The sequence below is a fragment of the Anopheles nili genome, chromosome 2 (genome assembly GCF_943737925.1).
Source record: "Anopheles nili chromosome 2, idAnoNiliSN_F5_01, whole genome shotgun sequence".
Classification (NCBI taxonomy): domain Eukaryota; kingdom Metazoa; phylum Arthropoda; class Insecta; order Diptera; family Culicidae; genus Anopheles; species Anopheles nili.
In genome coordinates, this window is record NC_071291.1 from 1,767,501 (window position 1) to 1,786,287 (window position 18,787).

At 43.0% G+C, this 18,787-nt stretch overlaps 4 protein-coding genes across 4 annotated transcripts in view; 3 read left to right on the forward strand and 1 right to left on the reverse strand.

The window, feature by feature from the left end:
- LOC128720537 (probable asparagine--tRNA ligase, mitochondrial) overlaps nucleotides 1–833 on the forward strand; it is a 1,480-nt gene extending 647 nt beyond the window's left edge. The window contains exon 2 of the mRNA XM_053814211.1: nucleotides 1–833. This exon is cut by the window's left edge and continues 469 nt beyond it. Coding sequence (XP_053670186.1) covers nucleotides 1–833 — 833 coding nt within the window.
- Nucleotides 834–901: 68 nt separating this feature from the next.
- LOC128732038 (short coiled-coil protein B) lies at nucleotides 902–1,901 on the reverse strand. The gene is made up of 2 exons (XM_053825200.1): nucleotides 1,841–1,901; nucleotides 902–1,768 (listed from the first exon to the last, which is right to left on the reverse strand). The coding sequence occupies exons 1-2, from the start codon at nucleotides 1,890–1,892 to the stop codon at nucleotides 1,428–1,430; spliced, it is 393 nt and encodes a 130-aa protein (XP_053681175.1). The 5' UTR covers nucleotides 1,893–1,901; the 3' UTR covers nucleotides 902–1,427.
- A 1,228-nt stretch (nucleotides 1,902–3,129) lies between these two features.
- Nucleotides 3,130–5,982, forward strand: LOC128730614 (cysteine-rich hydrophobic domain-containing protein 2). Its single transcript, XM_053823688.1, has 3 exons — nucleotides 3,130–3,425; nucleotides 4,424–4,634; nucleotides 4,731–5,982. Exons 1-3 carry the CDS (start codon nucleotides 3,307–3,309, stop codon nucleotides 4,896–4,898), a joined length of 498 nt encoding a protein of 165 aa, XP_053679663.1. The 5' UTR covers nucleotides 3,130–3,306; the 3' UTR covers nucleotides 4,899–5,982.
- A 7,632-nt stretch (nucleotides 5,983–13,614) lies between these two features.
- Nucleotides 13,615–18,787, forward strand: part of LOC128730589 (G protein-activated inward rectifier potassium channel 3-like) — a 53,897-nt gene continuing 48,724 nt past the window's right edge. The window contains exon 1 of the mRNA XM_053823662.1: nucleotides 13,615–13,958. Within this exon, the coding sequence (XP_053679637.1) occupies nucleotides 13,615–13,958 (344 nt within the window). The remainder of the gene's footprint in view (nucleotides 13,959–18,787) is intronic.

The window sequence follows — 18,787 nt, forward strand, 5'->3', positions numbered from 1 at the left end:
AAAGTATGGTTAAAGACAACGTACCCGTAGAGCATGCTTATTTCGACAAGCCCACATTCCTGACGGTTTCCGGGCAATTGCACCTGGAAGCAATGTCGCACGGTTTGGATAAGGTGTTCACATTTGGCCCTACGTTTCGAGCAGAAAATTGTAAATCCAACATTCACTTGTCTGAATTCTATATGCTTGAGCTCGAGGAGGCTTTTATGAAGTCATTGGATGAGCTCGCGGACCGGATAGAAGACATGGTGAAACAGGTTACGAAAAGGATAATGGAGAGAAGTACGCAAGACGTGAGTCTGGTAAGAAAACTAACCACTGGTAGTCTAGAGTTGGACAAGAGTTTCGAATGGGTAGAAAAACGTTTTCCACGACTAACATATAAAGAAGCAATCGAAATTCTTCAGAAGAACAAAAGCATACTAAAATCTCCGGTTCTACCTGAGGAAGGAATCAATAAAGAGCAGGAATTATTTCTTGTCCAACACTACCAATGTCCGGTTTTTGTATGCTATTGGCCAAAGAATATCAAATCCTTCTACATGCGAGAGAACCAGCGTGATTCTTCGTTGGTAGACGCGTTGGATCTTCTAGTTCCTCATGTCGGCGAATTGGTAGGGGGAAGTATCCGCGAGGACAACCACAACCTGTTGGAACGTAAGCTTCCGAACGGTGATGTCTTAAAGTGGTACTTGGATCTCAGAAAGTTTGGAGGAGTAACAACCGGAGGATTCGGTTTAGGATTTGAAAGGTACCTAGCGTGGATTTTAAATGTGCACAATGTCAGAGACGTAATACCGTTCCCTCGATGGGCGCATAATTGTGTAATGTAGAAAATGAGTGATTCATGCTGCGTGTGAAATAGCAATTTATTTGTTACGAAATAAATACAAAAGTTTGAATATTCTGATTTGAGTTGTTACATAGTAAGCCACTAGAAATAGCAGATATTATTTTTAAACTATAAGAGTACATGTTAAGATAATACTAATTGAACGAAAGAATACATTAATCTAAAATATTCCTTCAGTAATCTAATAGATCACTGAACGAACCGCGTGTGGTATTGCAGTATCTGCATTACAAATTGTTGCAGATGGGTAGCTAAACTGGAATGCTTCGTCTTGGTTTCTTTGTAACCAGACATCCAATCGCTTATTATTGGGTCAGGGTTTCTTTTAGCAAGGCGTGTTCAGTGGCCCACAACAAGGCTATCGTAAGACCAACAGCTTTTTTAAGCATAAATATTAATTCAAAAGGTTTGTTAATCGAATTATTATGCAAATCGAATTTTACATTCTATAATACACGTGTGCACGTGTGGGTCTCGATCTTTGGCTGCATATTGCATTAATGATTCTGTAGCAAAAGCTTTCCGGCACATGGAACATCGTTCCTGCTGAGTGGACCTATTCCGGGTGAAATCATTACTTTTTCTTCTGGACATTACTAGGCGTGGTCGATTGAAACACTGATGAAGCGGACATCAAATTTTCAATGTACTGACCGAGTACTTGATTTTCGGAGCGCAACTTTAGGTTTTCCTCCTTCACGCTGTCCACTCTTTGCGAAAGGTCATCAAGCGTGTTCTGTAGCTCCAGCACCTGGGCAATGAGACGAGCTTTTTCTTCTTGTTCGTCCGCATCGGGGCTTTCGTTCTCCAGAAACTGCTGTGGACTAGAGTTACCGTTCGTGTACGAGCTGGCGATTGAATCCAACGATCGCCCATTGCACATATACTTGGAACTTTCGTCGTCGTTAATGATGACTGCATCAAAGGGTAAAGCGGTGAAAATCGATACGCCTGGTACGGTGACCATGTTACTTAATATTAATTTACCTTCCAAATCATCATCTGCTAAGGGGATATCGTCCTGTGATTTGAGCGACATGCTCAGTATTATAATGCAAACGATGGATCGACACACGGAAAAATTGAAATTTTTTATTGAAAATGAGATTTCTTCTGGTGCGTCATTGACAGCAAAACAAAACAAATCATGAAACAGTGAAGATATGGTTACACGGTCTTCTTTTCTTTAAGCACTGTCAATCGTTGTACAGAACTACGATCAAGCGTTGAGCGCTTTGTCATAAACACGATTCCTGATTACCTAGAGTGACTGTTTACTACGTGCTGTCATCATGGTGCTGTTTACCAATGTATCAGCACATCATAAAGGAAGAAAAATAGGCAAATGTAAAAACCTACCGCAATATATGTAATTTAATAGTGAAGCTTTAATGCGGTGACTCGTGGGTGTCTTCTGGCTGACTGTTTAGCGTGTGGAGCTAGGCAAGACTTGCATTTCTTAGCCTGTTCCACGGTGGTTTCTTGCACGAAGAACAAGAGGGAGAAGAAAAAGAAACAAAACAAAGAACACCATACCCCTTCAAAATCGACATGTTTTCATTTTGTGTAGGGCGATGTAACATCTTGGCGAGCGCTAGTGGATCAAGGCCAGTGATGGTATCGTTCGAAGAACCGGAGCTTGCTGTGCGAATCATGCAAGAACCTGTGAAGGTCCACGGAAGATAAAGTAAACTATAAACGCAGACGCGCAGGCGGCGAGGCAGACAGACCATTGTTAGACATACCATTTTCATAGGTAATTGTCGATCGGTCAGGACAGCGATTGTTAGTGTGTGCGCGAGCAAGTACATTGCAGAGCGAAGGGCAACTTTCAGCCCGTAGGGTCGTGCTTATTACGTATTATTACAGTCGCCTGCATACGCACCTTCGGGGAGAAATTTTCCTCTACTGAAAACGACCCCAGCAGTGCCAAGAAAAGAAAAGTGTTAACAGAGAGACGTGTGCATTCTAAGAATCCAGATTCGCACAGATTCGAAAGAGGACTCGATGGGAAGATGGGCATGGCAATGCGGAATGTGCGTCATGTGAGGTGTCGTCGGTAATGCGCTGCTAAATCGAGAAGTTTGTGTTAAGAACGGCGTTGGCTGTGCGCGTTGACGACGGCATCACGTTAGCAGAGAATGTCTTTCATCTGACAGAATGGCGCTAGTCTGCCCATGGTGCGGATTCTCTTTGTTTGCATACACTGTTTTTGTTTACATTGCGAAGAGTTGAAAGGAAACGATAGTGTGCTTCGGCTATACGCAAGATTCTGGTCAAGAACGAGCAGCGGATACGACGAGTGAGATTCGAACGTACGGCAAAATTTATCCCCAACTTCTGGTGCATCGCGGTCGCTTCTTAGTTGGCGGTAGTGTGAGCAGGTCTTCCGATACACTACGGCGTACCGATCACTGGAGAGGTGTACCTTGCAGTCACAGCAAAGCGTCGTGATGGCAGATTTCGACGCTATCTACGAGGAGCAGGAACTCGCGGAGGAAAATGACGAGGAAGCGCACGTTCAAATGGTTCCAGATCCGATTGTAATCCGAGGGGCAGGCAATATGACAGTGTAAGTATGGATCTAATTTGTGGCACCAATGGCGATCCATTTGGGACGAGAACGCCATCCCAAAACCCAGCCGTGTACCACCCATGTCGAAGGCTCTTCACGGCCTCCGTTGCTGAATTGCACAATCGATTGTTCGTTTTCTCCTCGTGGCCTCTCATTTTGGGCTTTGCATGGTTTCGATTTCATTTTTGTGTGCCAAGTTGCACAATGCTGGCCACCGTGGCTGGTGTCACAGCGAGAGAAAGAAAGACGGGGAGAGAAAAAGAGCGTAAGCGAGCGACGAGAGCTAGAAAAACACGCACGGTGGAGACTGCTTACATCCAATGGCAAAGAGATACACCTACTCGACCATGCATGCCCCTTTTTGTGATGAAAGGCGAAAGTAAAAACAGCTGAGTTTGTATTGCATGCAGGAAGAAAACGAGATGGGAACATGCGACGAAACCCCATCTCATTTGGGGGTTGCGACCATCCCATGTATTCACATTGACTAGCGCGAATCTACTCTGCACAGAGGGTGGAAATTATTTCTGGTGTGAATGGCTACTTCCATGTTAGAAACTATTCTAATCGCCTGTGATGCGTGTTACACTTGATGAAATTCAGTCACCTAAATATTGTTCTCGGACGCGCGGCACGAATTTTCTCCCGCCATAAACCGAGCGTTTCTGTTTGAGAGCAGTCTTTTTTCTATGCTCAGTATCTTTGGGTACATTATTTTTCGACGCATTATCTGTGTGCAGTGGCCGCAAATCAAAAATAACGGCCGATGCATCAATGGATTTCATTGCATCCCATTTGTGCTAGAAGAGTTTGTTCGGTCGGTATCGTTGGTGAATTGTTCTGAGTCATCAGGCACGTTCCACAGCAGCATGATGAGCATGGTAATGTTGCATGATGCAACAAAGCCATCTGTATTTTGTGGTCTTTATTTTCAAAACAAATCATGAAAGTGTTTCTTATACTAATAATTTATCTCTTATTTCTTTTTATTGCAGGTTTGGTTTAAGCAATCGATTTAACGTGCAATTTCCAGCTGGTCTGGTTTCGCGCATTGCACCGGAAGAGTTCAAAGCGACTGTCTTGCGAATTAACGCCGTTTTGAAAAAGACACTACCGGTCAACGTTAAGTGGCTCTTTTGTGGGTGCGTTTGCTGCTGCTGTACGTTAGGATGTTCTCTATGGCCTGTGATATGTTTAAGTAAGAGGGTGAGTGTGCAAAATGTTATAGAAGGCTCCTTTCATATAGTACCCGCGATAGTTTTCATATGACTAATGCTCTTGTGTGTGTTTTATTTGTCGTAGACGCAGCATACGCTCAACAAATTACTCGAGTGGGAAAACAGTCACCTTTATCACAAACTCGGATTACACTGGCGCTTGAGCAAGCAGCAGTGCGATTCCAATTCAATGATGGAGTACGTGCTGTTGATAGAATTTATACCGAAAACACCGATCTACCGGCCCGATTAGACGGAAAAAATGTTGGCCATGTGAAAGATAAAAGCCCGATTCGATGTGTAAAAAGAAATAGGCGAATCGGGTGTCCTAGAATGGTTTCCAAGTGTGTTGTTTTAATCATCAATTTACTGTTGATAACGTCTTGGATTAGGTGAAGTAGTTATTTTTGCTTTTATACATTTACATTAACTCACACCAAGTATACATCCTTTGAATGAATACGCTCAATAAATTTTGGCTAGGTTCGGTAGTCAAGCTTATTCGTTCGGTCATTTGGTACTGTTAGCTGTGTACCCGCTAGATCACACGTGCCACTGATATGAACATGGTTTGAGATTGGCTTTTTTGCAATACACTGAGTTATTTTTTATGCTACTACAGATAGTTTGAATACTTCTCGGAACTAGTTGTAGGTGAATATGTTCAAAAACATGACTAATATGAGTGGTTTGGCGCGAACATTGTTATGAGAATCAAAATAAAGTTGTACACCGAATGGCGTAATAATAGCAAAACGAACGTTTGTATAGTGTATAGAAAAATTGAAATTGTGTATAAAAATGCTGGTGGCATGTGAGCAAAGTAATACTAGATTGTGTTCCGTTAGCTTTTTAGGGGTTTGCTGCGTTTAAACTAGGGTCAGCGTAACGGAACGAGCTAGCTTGCATGATTGCAATGGTAAATAAAAATAATTAGTACCGCTAAAGGAATAGACAGGGTGTAGAAACGATTCCACGGATGGAAGTAGTGTTTCTGAATAATGTAGGCATTAATTGCGTAATTCTTCGGTCTGCAGTTGACCGCATGTGCCATTAGGGGCCGAACACAGAACAGTGTGCACATCCAACGAAAGATTCCCAAAGCCTGCAAGGATGTCGTTTAATTCAAAAATTTTCTAGTTCTCATGCTGTTAATCAAATCATTTTGATGTTTTATTTAGTAAAAACAAGCCTTACAAGAAAATAATACAGAATAACAAGATCATAGATTTGTTCAAGTTGTTTTATGCGTTTTTGTTCGTCTTACATTTGGGATCTCTTTTACTATTTTTGTCACTTATTCGAAAATTCTTAACCAGGAAAATGATCAATGGAGGTGACGGACGGCTTCTGCCAGAAAGGGAACAAATGGGTAATGTACTGGAAGTGAGATGATCGTGTGCTTGTTTATGTTGTTTTTTGTTAAATAATAGATACCCAGGGCTTATGTAGAATCATGCGAAAATTAAACCCTTGGTCAATAAGAATGCCTACCGTTAAATAAAGTGACACGGAATCACGGATGAAAATAGCATTAGCTTTTTTATACAGCTTAGAATTACGTACACCACGAGGCAGACGCGAATCTGATGAGCACAATTTCATCTGCCGTGACGATTGTTATTTCTACTAGAAATTGAACGAAATGAAGAAAGGCTGATGCAACATGGACAGTGCGGAATAAAACAATTCTTAAACAAAAGCTCGCATGTGTTTGATTTTTGAATATTTCCCACAGTAGATAAGTGAAATCGGAGTACAAACCATGTGTGCGAGTCGCTTGAAATTGGACACGAAAACGGTTCAGATCCGCTTGTGCGCTGTTTTACTGCTGCCGCTTACCTTGCAATATTATTGTGGGGTGAACGCTTGTCACGCTATGGTGTGTGGGGCGGTTTTGTATTTAATTTCTTCGATCCGGGTTGGAGAACCCTTTCGGATCGGTTTGGAAGCATAAAACGTTGGCTCATTCCGTGCTGAGGGGAAGCAACATTGAAACGAACGACTCTTCGAGGGTGTACACCGGGAAGAACGCTGCAATACTGTCACAATTTTGCCGTCGTCGAACGCTTTCCGGCGGTTTGGCGACAATCACCGCAGACAGCGTTTCAGACAGCGCCACCTGTGTGGCTAGGGTCTGTGCAAACCCTGGTCTTCATGCCGCCAGCGAACACCGCACCTAGCAGCTGGCGATGACCTGGTGCGTCATCGGTAATTTACCTTTTCCCCAATGGCGTGGCGCATTTGGCGTTGGGTTCGTTTTTTGAAGGGTTCTATGGCGGTGGTGGTCGAATTCGCTCACAACAAGAAAGGGGTCGTTTGCGCAAGTGGTGCAGTTTGCAGTAGGATTTATGGACGCGTGGAACACGTGCTCGGGGAAGTGCGATAGCGACATCAACCGAGAGCGTTGCGAGCGAGAATTCAGTGAGAATGGTCCAGTGCGTGTAATGATTCGCCTCTGCTGATCGTAACTCCTCTCCCCCTCCCCTTGATGTTAGTGAGGAAGTGAGAAAATCGTTGAGGAAAGTGAATTTTGGAGCTATTTGGGACGGTGTATGCGGAGTCGTCGCTATTGACCGTTGTAGAGCTCATATATCGATGTCGATGTTCCAGATTTACTCTCCCGCCTCTTTTGTCACATAATCCGATGGATCTTTACGCAAACTTGGTAAGAAAAGAGATGCGTCGATCAGTGAGTGCTTTAAGGAGCAGTTTTCACGCAGAATCCATCACCAAGTACACTACAGCTTTGCCGGAAAGTGTCAGATAGTGGCGGCAAATCGGCCTTCTCGCATCTCGCCGCAGAACGAGTCGTGTTCGGGGTCGATGGCGGGCACTCTCAGCGCTCACAGATAGCCATGGTTGGTGTATAGACCGGACGGAAGCGAATGGTGGCAGGACGAGCGGCGGTAGGGTCCATTTTGTTGTCGTCAGTCGTCGTCGCGCGGCGCACTGACAGGAATCAGTCGATAAACCGTAACCGTCGTGAGCGATCGCGCACTTTACCGCCATTACGCCGAGAGGTTCACGCTCACTCGCAGTTTCCGCACGCTCTGTGCGATCGACGGTTTCTCGCATACGCAAGTCGAGTGTGATCGTCGCGTTTTACGCGAGCAGACAGAACGAACCGTCACGGCCTGCTTTGTGTCTTTGTTGTGCGCGCAGGCGCACGCGTTCTCTGCGGCTCGATCGGAACAGAGTGTTTGTGGTGCTTTCCCGGATTCTTTGCGATTATCCTGGCTTTCTTGCGGCCTGTTCCGGAACCAATCGGAACGGTGGTAAAGTGGCGGCCCAGTGTGGCAGTGCCTCCAAGGATACCGGACCTTGGAAAGGGGTTTTCGGTGTGGGTGTTTCCGGTTAAACGGTCGATTTAGCCAAGCTTGTAGAACGGGTTAGGTGTTAGTTATTTTTTCCCCCATCGGTTTACTCCAGGCTCGGTGGAAATTCCCGCGAAAACCACCGATCGGCGCAGGGAGTCTCGCGAGCTAAACATTCGCGTCGTTGGACGGAATTTTAACACTCTCAATTTCTCTTTGAAACCTTCTTCTGTCTAAAGTGTTTGTGCCTGCGGTTAAGCCTTGGTTGTGGCGCGTTAGTGGCTTATTTCGCGATCAAGCGGTAGTATGAAACCGTTTGCGGTTATGTTTGAAATCGAAACGAGTGAACGAGCGCACTTAGTGGTGCACGAAATTGAGTGATTGCCGCTTTGTGAGGTGAATTTTGAGGGCCAATCTGCCCTGGGCGTGCATCAGTGCTGTGGAGGTGGTGTGTGAGAAAGTAAAAGTAATTTTGTTTGGAATTCTTCCCAAGGTGCTTCTGGGATCTCCTGAAAGTCCCAAAAACGAGTGAAGGTTAGTATAAAACACGGTACGGAATGGCTAGTAGGCCGGAAGCTAACTCGGTTGCGAGTATGATCCGCTGTACAGACTACGCGGCAGAGAATGAAACACTTTGCAAGAGCCACCCACCAAAGAGGTTTCGCATGATTTGCAGTGTAGTGACCTTTTTCCCCCTAACCGGTAATGTGAGATAACAATCGAGATGCGATAGAGACGTATGTTATTGTACTGGGTCAGTGCCAGTAGAGTGACACGTTTTGCACGGGCGTGTAACGGCTTCGCATCGTAACGCAACAGGTTCATACCACTTCATGCGCATGTCGCTTTCGGCCTCGTTAACCTTGAAATGCACTGCACAAGGTGCATCCAAGTCGTTGCAGTGCTGTTGATGCTGATGCTGCAGTACATGCTTCTTCGACGCACTTCCCTGTGCTAGTTGCGTTGGTAAGATGGTTTCTTTATCATAGCATTGCGCGAGAACCCGAATGATGCAATTTCCGAACTCTGCAAGATTAGTCAGCTCTCGGGAGATAATTGCTCTAATTCAGCGCTCTGATTTGCGTTCGTGATTTACCTCGCAGTTGGTTAGGCTTGAGACATAAAAAGGACGGCTGCAGTCGGGACGGGTTGCGAGTGACGAATCTTTTTCGGTAACAATGATTCTACTATTTGGTTCAAGGTTTAAACACCTCCGCTAACGGCTATCGCCCGGGCGGTGCGTTGCTGCCGACAGCATCGCTAACAATTCCAATAAATTAAGAGGATTTTTATTACCGCTCTTTCCGTACGGTGACGGTTTCGGGTATGCCCACTTCAGATGGCATTGTCTTGACGGTGGTCGCGGGATTCTTACACGTTGCGTGGTTTCAGCTATCCATCCGTGTATTTAAGTGATATTAATTTGGCCACCAGCCATGCTCTCTTAGCTGGACGCGGTGGACTATCTCATCTGCTCAGGGATTATCTTGTCACGTCTGGGATGGTGACGTCCAGTCAAGCACGGCCACTCAACATAAACCATTTTGTTCGCGTGTAAACGTACGTCATCCAGCTTCAAATAATCATAGAATTAGCAGCATTAGAGCTCATCCTCCAGAAAAGAACGGGTGTCAGGTTGTCCAGTCCGTTCACGAGGGTGGATGGGCGACAAACATCGCACTGTAAATAGTTTACATTATACCCTAGCGTTTGTGTGTAACTTGGTATGAAGGGATTTGATACTAAAAAGGAGGTTCTAAAGGAACAAATATTGATTTAGCTACTGCATGACCATAAATCAATCCTTTACGAAAGTAACGTGTTCGTAGAAATCCGTTGTGTTTATATAGTCTTTCAAAAATACGTCAAAGCGTGAAATATCAAGGCATGATAATGCTTAAATTCGCACTATATAAAATAGATATCACTCAAGAAAACTCTCCAAAAACCAACAAAACTACACTAAATTTTTTTTTATTTGTGTAGGATGTTCACACAAACTATATTGTGCGAAATAAATGTCATTAATAAAATCCTCACTTGGTAACTGTCTTAAGGAAGAAGTAGCAGACGAATATAGAAACGATAAAGATAACGTTCAGTAGAGCTGAAGGAATTTCTGCTGAGATGAGGTTGGTTTCGAGAAAAAAAAGGTGTTTTTAAACTTCTTGTTTTTGAAGATTTGTTAAGGAGATATTTGATAATTTCATCAGAAAAATTCGAAGAGTTTTTCGATCATAATAGCATAATCTTAGTTTATTATTAAAATACATTTCGTTGTTAGATGTAGCTGAAAATTCACAAATTGAGACCACTTTTTCTGCTAACATTTAATGTAACCTCTATTTGTTCCTGTTGTTCCACGAAGCTGACTAACTCTTTATTCCATTTGAGTGCTTCGAGTATTTCCTCTCTGCGGTTTTGATTGGGGTATGTTAGGAAAGGGCACAGCTCGGTGAGCGTTTCCTTTGGGGTAGAAATCTACAAACGAAAAAACACGTGTTTAGGTTCTCCCCGTCGGTAGCCGGGGTTTGACCAAGATTGTCGATCGCATGACGCCAATAAGAATGTCTCTCTACGACCATCGAGAATTTGAATGTCAAGCTATGATGTGGACTGTGTCATCGATGAAAGGATGTTTATTTTTGTTCCCTCATCGCATAGCATACAGTAACGCTTAGCTGCTAGCGACATTGATCTTGAAAAGAAGGTAGAGCGGGTGGAAAGACAAATATGTATAACTCAAGCATGAAAATGGTTGGCTGTTGGCGCTACTTAAATGTAGAAAAAGGATCATTTCAGAGTTTTCATTCGCGACAGAGAGTGCGTTAGGGTATGCATTTTTTTTTATCATGCGCCTATCAGAATAGCAGCTTTGCTAAAAATAATTGCTCATCTTCAGAGCGGTTTTATTGTGCTTGATTGTATTTTTGCTGTACCATTTACGATCGTATTCGCGTATTTGCTGGGGCGTATTTGGTCAATGCCAGGGTTCAAGCGTATTTCTGTTTTACTGTTGCGTACTCGAAAAGCCGCAACAACAGCAACATGAACTGTTCTCGAATTGCGGTTCTTTGACGTATTTTATATAACTTGTTTTTAAGGGCCATATTTAGAGCCATAGAAATCAAAAAGGTGTAATACACCACCAAAATTTGAATTTAAGAATACCGCTTTCGTTTTGTTAGTAGAAGAATAAAAAAAAAACGTTTTCTCTCTGCAAGGCTATTCAAAACCAGTAGAACACTATGTGGAGCAGAATTATTTTCTATGAGATAGCAACGTAAGCTAAACTTTCCGAGTGCTCACCACCATTATGCAATCGTCAGTAGCAACGGCCCGTGTGTAGGCGCATTATCAAACCACCCATTTCATCTGGTTGATGGGCATTTGATCGTGATCGTGACGGATCAGACCTTGCCACGGATGCTTTTCTATTGCAAAAATGTGAGTAATTATTAAACGATCACGAGATTATGCCATTACAACCGGGAGGGTCAATGCGTTAGAGGCCCGTGAGTCGCGAGGGCTCGCGGCTGCACCGCCTTTGTCGTTTGCATTGGTCGCGACTGCATTTTATTATTGCTTCATGCATTTGCAATCAGGTAGCTACCCCTTCCACGTGGCGGCAAATCAAATTCTCACGTCTCCGTCGCATAGAGGTAACGGAAAGCGCGGAAGGTGTTGGTTGGTATTACTTTCTGCACCCTGCTTGTGTACACTTGCGTGTGTTTTTGCTACGGACTACCCTTTTTTTTGCTCACCAATCTGACCGCCATCGATCGCCAGCGTTGATGGGAGATCATGCGATCGCAATGTCGCTCATGGCCTTGGAATTTATACGACCTCGCTCGGTCCGTGTACTTGTTGAACGGAAGGGCACACCGTTCAATGGCGAGGTTTACCTGGGAGGGACAGGAAAACCCCATCGAAGTCTCGAGCAAAACCCTGAGCGTGGAAAGGGACAGGGAATTTCGCTTGACACCTCCGCGTAATTAAACGACAAGTGATTGATGTTTGGTCGCGCGAAATGAGCTATCGTTGGGATTGGAAACGGCGTTGCGAAAGTCGGAGCGCTAGTTGAAACGGAAATGCATTCGCCGTTTACCTCCTGGGTTTTGATTTTCCGTCTCATTACCCTTAACGGCACACGTTGCGGAATGGTTGATTTGAGGGGGTTGTACATCCATTCTGAATAAATAACAGGTGATATTACATCGAACGGCGATATTGGGTATCAAATTCGACACTCAAATGACACTTCCCTATTGGGGGGTACGAGTACAAGAGTCCAAAAGCCGGCTGGTTCTAGAATATCTCCGAAACGGTGCGGAATTCGTTGATCCGAGTCATGATTCGTTAAACAGAGCATTCACAACCTTGGGCTATGGAAGTAGCTTTACCCGGGTGCTTTATTCGCGAGACCACCCTGCCCTTTTGTAGTTGGCTGGAATCGTAGATAGCGCTAATGGCGAGAGAATAAGCAAATCGAGATAACGTGGCGGAACGCGTGAAACGAGCTGAACGCCAAGATAAAACCACAGCTCGAGACGGAACACGTCCTTTCCGACGCAGGTTCATGATATTTGCCCAGTCTGGTGGTATGATCTCTCAAAACAACCGAGAATGGTTTGGCGGTGTCATCCACAGCCTGAAGATACTGCTGATAAGAAGCGTCCCGATCGCGAACTGCTGTTCTGTTTGAGAGCTGTTCAACGTCGAATGAGGTTGCAAGACGACAGCGGACAGAGGACGCAATCGTGGCCCTTGAAAGGAGCAATATTTTGCACCATCGACCTTGACATTGTTTCGACGAGTAGCCACATTACCAAAAATAGCATACTGCGTAAGGTCTCGTGTGCATCTCCGCAATCAGTCGAGAAGCGCGATCGTTGCAGCGCGGTGAGTTGCTATCCTCGACTCGATCTGGGCACGTTGCGCGTTTGGATTAGAGCAAAAAACAGGTGTATTTTGCCTCTTCGCCACATGATGCTTGTCGCATAGTTATGATAATCCTTGCACCGTAAGCTGCATGTCTACCGGACCCAGTAGGTCAATGTGGCGTAATTGTAGGGGCTAGCGAGTAGACGCCTCCGAATCGCTGGGTATAATGAGCTAAAAGCAGCAGTCACCGATTCCAAGACGATGGAGGTCTCCCGGGGCTTAGCTGAAAGATGTTTCCGAGTGTTTGAAGGGTGACGTCGGGTGGGTTGACCGGATGGTGCGATGGCCAGGCCGGACTTAAACGCAATTAAAAACGATTACCTTTTTCAAGTACTGGGCACCAGTGGGTGGACGTCTAGTAATTAAAGACTGTGGTGATTTGCACGACTACTTGCGCTGGGTTGATTGGATTTATCCATTTGTGTTCTGCCTATGAAATTTTCCATGAATCACCCCACGAACTTTGTCGCTTAGTATTAGTTATGGTGCCACCAAAGTCATTCCGTATTTCGAATCATTGCGAAGAATTTCACGTTGAATGTGCTGAAAAGCTTAATGCTCTTCTTATTTTCAGAACTCTTGTGAACTTTGAGATTGGTGACAAATTCTCGAGAAACTCTGGGCAAAAAGGCACTCATTTAATCGGCAAGTGTTCGATGTTCTGCAACGAGACGTAGCGTACTTTCAAGCGTCCAATTTAGCCCAAAGATGACGAAGTTGCTTGAGGACATTCGGCAGACGGATCGTTCGGCAAATGACCCAGCTGATCCAGATGCTCCCGGTTGCTGGACAAAGCTGCTGGATGATACTAACGGGGCACATCGGCCGCCAATCATCGTCGGACCTCAAACGACGGTTGATCCTGCCATCGTGAAGGAGATCCTTGTGACGGTAGATCCTGAGACGGGGAAAACGCAACAAGCCATCGACGGGACCGCGAACGGCGACCGAGTGGCAGGTGGACGTCGGCGGGAATCGATATTGGGAACATTCCACCGGCAGTTGCGCATGTCGCTGAAGGCGGTCAGCGAGACGCCGGGACCACTGACAAGGTAAGTTCCGATGAGACGATCGTGTTGAGCGGTTCGATAGCGCGGAATCGGAAGTCACCGTGGTCGAGAAACACCATGCCAATTCGGTTTACGATCGATGGGCGGAAGCTTTTCCTCGGAAGGCAGCGGTCAAGGCAGTTGAACGACTTCTAATCGATTGTTAATCGACTGCGGTGGATAGACCTTCGAATGCCGCTAGGAAGTGTGAGCGCCCCCAAAGAGCGCTTATTAGCCCAGGCGCCGTTGTGCCGAGGCAGGTGGGCAATTAGGACCTAGAAAGGCACATAAGGCTCCCTCGAGCAGAACGCGCAATAATCGCTTTCCAGCACGCAAAAGCATGCGGTGGCCGCAGTGATTTAAATCCTCCTTTCCTGCTCGGGATGGGCTGTGGTTGCACGCGAGTGTTGCATGCCTAGGGTGTTGTAGGGCCCGATAATTTTTGTGTCTAGACGCCAGCAGACGGCAGGAGGCGATCCAACTCTGATGACTGCAATCGGCAGGAATTCAGGCATTTTCCATTGTAGCATTTCGATGCGAAGGGTCACGGATGGGGAGCTGGAGCTTGCATTCACGGTGTACTAACCGTGCTGACGGATTCGATATGAAGTATTTCACGCTACCACCGCACAGCGTAATCCGTGCTGGCTACGGAATTCGAACCGCAGGCAATTACTGCGCTTGCGGTGCAGAAGTGTAGCGCTAGCGCGTGGGATTTGTCTGAATGATTATGCTAATACTTTATTGCTGTTTACTTCAAAACCCACCAATGTGCCGTTGTCTCAGATATGACGCGTTGTAGCGTGGTCGATCTCGATTCTATTTTGAGCGTCCGTTGCTAGAGAAGGTTTGTTTCTCACCCAAAAGAGGCCTCCTTGGACGGTGCCTGAAGCGTTGATGTTTCAATTCTTGACCTCGAGAAAAAGAAATTAAACTAACGCTGCGACGGATGACCGTTTTGGCCTCGTATTTGTCGAGGTGGAGACACACTTTCCGAAATCGTTTCGCAGTAGTAAGACGATGTTATTTTTCCAGATGATTTTCGTTTTATTTCCCCTTTTTTGTTAATAGGTACATATTTTTTTTACTCCACGATAAAATACAATTCAAAAATACATATAATTAGATTATCAAAAATTCATTCATACAATGTATAATAATTTTTCATGGTTTTTGCTTGCTCCTCTTCTCCGTTTGCTAACGCGTTCGGATAATCGCAACGAAACTCGAGATTAACAAAGCCGTGTTCAAACTCCAACGAAACGCACGAAAAATGCCATCAGAAACTAATTGTACACTATCTAGGGAATTGATTTTATTTTCTTCTCAAAACAAACGTATAACCGTGCGCTGACACATACAAAGCTCCCATCAACAACAGAAGAAAGTCAACTCTCCCAACTGTGTGGCGACAGTGTCAGTTCATTATCTTTAATATATTGGCGATTCGTACCAAATGAAACGCTTTTGCCTCTAGTACGATGCATTCTGTTATCTATATATGATTATCTTTTTTTGTCTGAGATTTAACAAAAAGCTAGTGTTACGAATCGACTCAGCCTAAAACCAAATAACAAATTGCCCACTCGTACATAAACTCAGATCAAAGATTATGCATATATTTTTAATTCCAAAGATACTGCAACGTGTATGCATTACACTGCGATTTTCAAACTGATTCACAATGCGCAAGAGACAAAGTGTAAAAAAAAAATGAACAAAATAAAAACATAATGTTTTTGTAAATAAAAATATAATTTTTTGTTAACATTCATAGCTGAATCTATCATGCATTACTGCTGTTTGTAATAAAAGCAAGAAAACATTCTAGAACAATAGAATCTTTGATCTCGATCACGCGTAACAGGTAAATGTTTCAATCGAATGGAAGTACCAGCGGAATGCAAAACGCAGGTTTTTAAAGATGAGATGAAAACATCAAGTGTACTTTGGTATTATTGGGTCTTAAAATTTATTTTGCTGTTTTCGCGTCTTTTGATGATGGTTTTCTCCTATTAGAGTATCTCTAATCAGGGCTCTTTGCTTTTGTGTGTTTGTCAATTATTTTGTCTTTATCGCAAGAATACGTTTAGTATTTAGTATCATAAAGTATTTTTCGTCTTTATATTCTCGTATGTTTCGGTGAAGAGCTACAATATTACAGAAAGCAACTTGTAAATGACATTTGTAACAAATAGATGAGAATTGTTGGTGCGTGTTTTTAGAAAAGCGTATAGTTTCTTTATTTTTGGTTATTCTCTTCTTAAAGACTGCCCTGCGTTTTCTTCACATTTCTCCGCTCTGCGAGACTAAAGGAAGGTAATAGAAGTATTGCTGGTGTGAGAATATTACCTTTTCTTAACGATACCATGATGAACAGAACTGTAGCTCCACGGTATTAAACGTGTTATTTTATATGTTCTTTCCATTTCTCATTCGTTAGTGGTACTATTAGTAGTAACTGTTCCTAGCGAGATGTAGGTTTTGATTTTTAACTTTGTTGAATGTTGTTTTGGTGATTTTTCTACGTGCTTTAATGTTGATATATTGGTGAGTGGTTGAACGTTTTTAATTGAAGAGGGTCGATTAAACAAAAAAAAGTTTTTGTATCAAATCATTTTGTGGTGAGGATTAATTCCTGTGAGATTCTTTTAAGGACTGAGAAATGAGTTATCAAGCCAGGTCTCTTTAGTTTTACATTCTGTATTTGTATGTGTAAAGAGGCTGGTATGATTTCATTTTTCATTGATTCTCTTTGTTTGTCGATAGCTCTTTTTTTCGAGACAATTTTGTGTCCATTTCGACTTGAATAGTTTGATTTTGAGTATTGTGCGGTTTTGTTAGAGTATTAGTTATTTTTCCGCCACGTTGCTGGAGTTATATTTTAATCTCGCAATGATGATGATTTACCGTTGTGCAAGAAGGTTGCTTTACTTGGTTTGTTATACCCAAATTTTATAATATTCAATAACAATCAATAAACAGCACAGCACAGCAGCGTTATTCCAGGTGTCTGAATGGCAATTTGTATGCTTTCAACTCCAATCGCTAATAATTTCCATCCTGACAAAACTATTGTTATCTTTCCCTCCACTCCTTCCTCTCTATGCTTTTTAGCCATATCTAATAACTAATTTTACTAATATGTTGTATATGTACGTGACCGTTATATATGTTTATCGCGCCTGCATTGTGTGCTATGCAGTTAGTTGTTATGCAGTGCACAAACTGGAACCACGATTGGACTGATAGAGTGCATAATGTGATGATTTAAAATCGTTATATGTTCCTCTCTTGCTTTTGTATGCGCCTTGTGATTCTTAGTTGCTTTGCAATGATTCTAGTACTCCTATAATCGCTTATCAGCTCACACACCCCTGTTCTGCTTTTTAAGTTGTTCGTTCAACATTATTTAGTGAGAGAACAATTAGAGTTTAGTTTTGTTTCAGGTTCAATAATTTGCTAGGGATACCAAATATATTTCATAAATATATTTAAAAAAGTGTTAATTTGTTTCCTTCGCTTCTCTGTTTTTCTTTCGTAGTTGTTTTTCTATTTGCTTTACATTAAAGCAACATCAGAATATTTTTGTTTTTCTTCCAAGATTTTGTCGTTTCTAGTTGTTACATTCCGATTTCAAGAGAAGGAAAAGCCGCATGTTTCTTCTTTATATTTTTGTTCATTTTTGTCAATCTGTGTAGGTACACATTTTTATTGTGATGAGTACACGAATGCATTTAAGGATTTTTGTTTTTCTTGTAGATTCAGCGCAATTGTTTTCCATTGTAAATCTATAGAGTACTCTTTGTCCATTTCTTTGATGCTCAGCTGCTTTATGATACTACGAATCAAAACCCAAACCTTTCCTGTACTTGCTTCGCTATACAAGTAAGAAAACGGTCCAGTTCGTACCGATGAGTATTTGCTTTTAGTTTCATTTTGGTAGGTATTTGAGTAAGAAAGTAATAAGTAAACTGAAGTCTTCATTGTGTTTGTTGCGTTATAGTTCAATTTAGCTTACAGTGTTGCATCTTGCATTAGTTATTTTGTTTATTTTTTCTCTCCTTACCATTCAATGTTTTCAACTCTGTACCTAATAACCCCAATTGTTTCACGTGTATCACCGGGATCTCTCGACTGTGGAAACAACATCAAACGCAGTTACGACGACGAGATTTCAGTTCTGGTGGCAGACTGGAACAAACCTAATATCATCCCGGCACATTAAAACAGCTTAGTGAAGTTAACTTTTAGCGAGGAAATGTATGACACATTGGTACTGCATATATACTATCCTTAAGCTTTGCTTCCTTTTCGGCAACAGCTGTGAATGAACAGGAGGGATGTAAATTAATTGAACCCCGCGAGTCACAACGTGACAAAATGAGAAACAAATCAAAATGGTAGGGTAAAATAACGCACGTACTACTAGCATCTTGGTTGTGTTTCTTTATTTTTTTCTCGCCTTTGTTAATTGATGAAAACACAGCTAAAGATGGTTTTTGGTTTGGATTGTTTTTTGCTTTTCTTTTCGTTTGTTAGTACGAAGGATGTTATCCTATTTTGTTGATGTGTACTTTCTCTTTTTCGGCAGACTGTTAATTAATTGCCTTTCTTTAAACGACATGCGCTTGTGTGTAGGCGACATGAAGAAGTGTTAGTTCATGCGTGTTTTGTAAGTGAATGATAAAAAGAGGAAGGGAGGAAAAGTGTAAAGCTGATTATGCAAAGGATATAAAGGTTGAAGGGTGTCTTAGTTCTGTTTGTTACTATACCATAATGCCGCAGGTTCATAATTTCTATTAAATCTTTATCTTTTCGAGAGTTCTCGT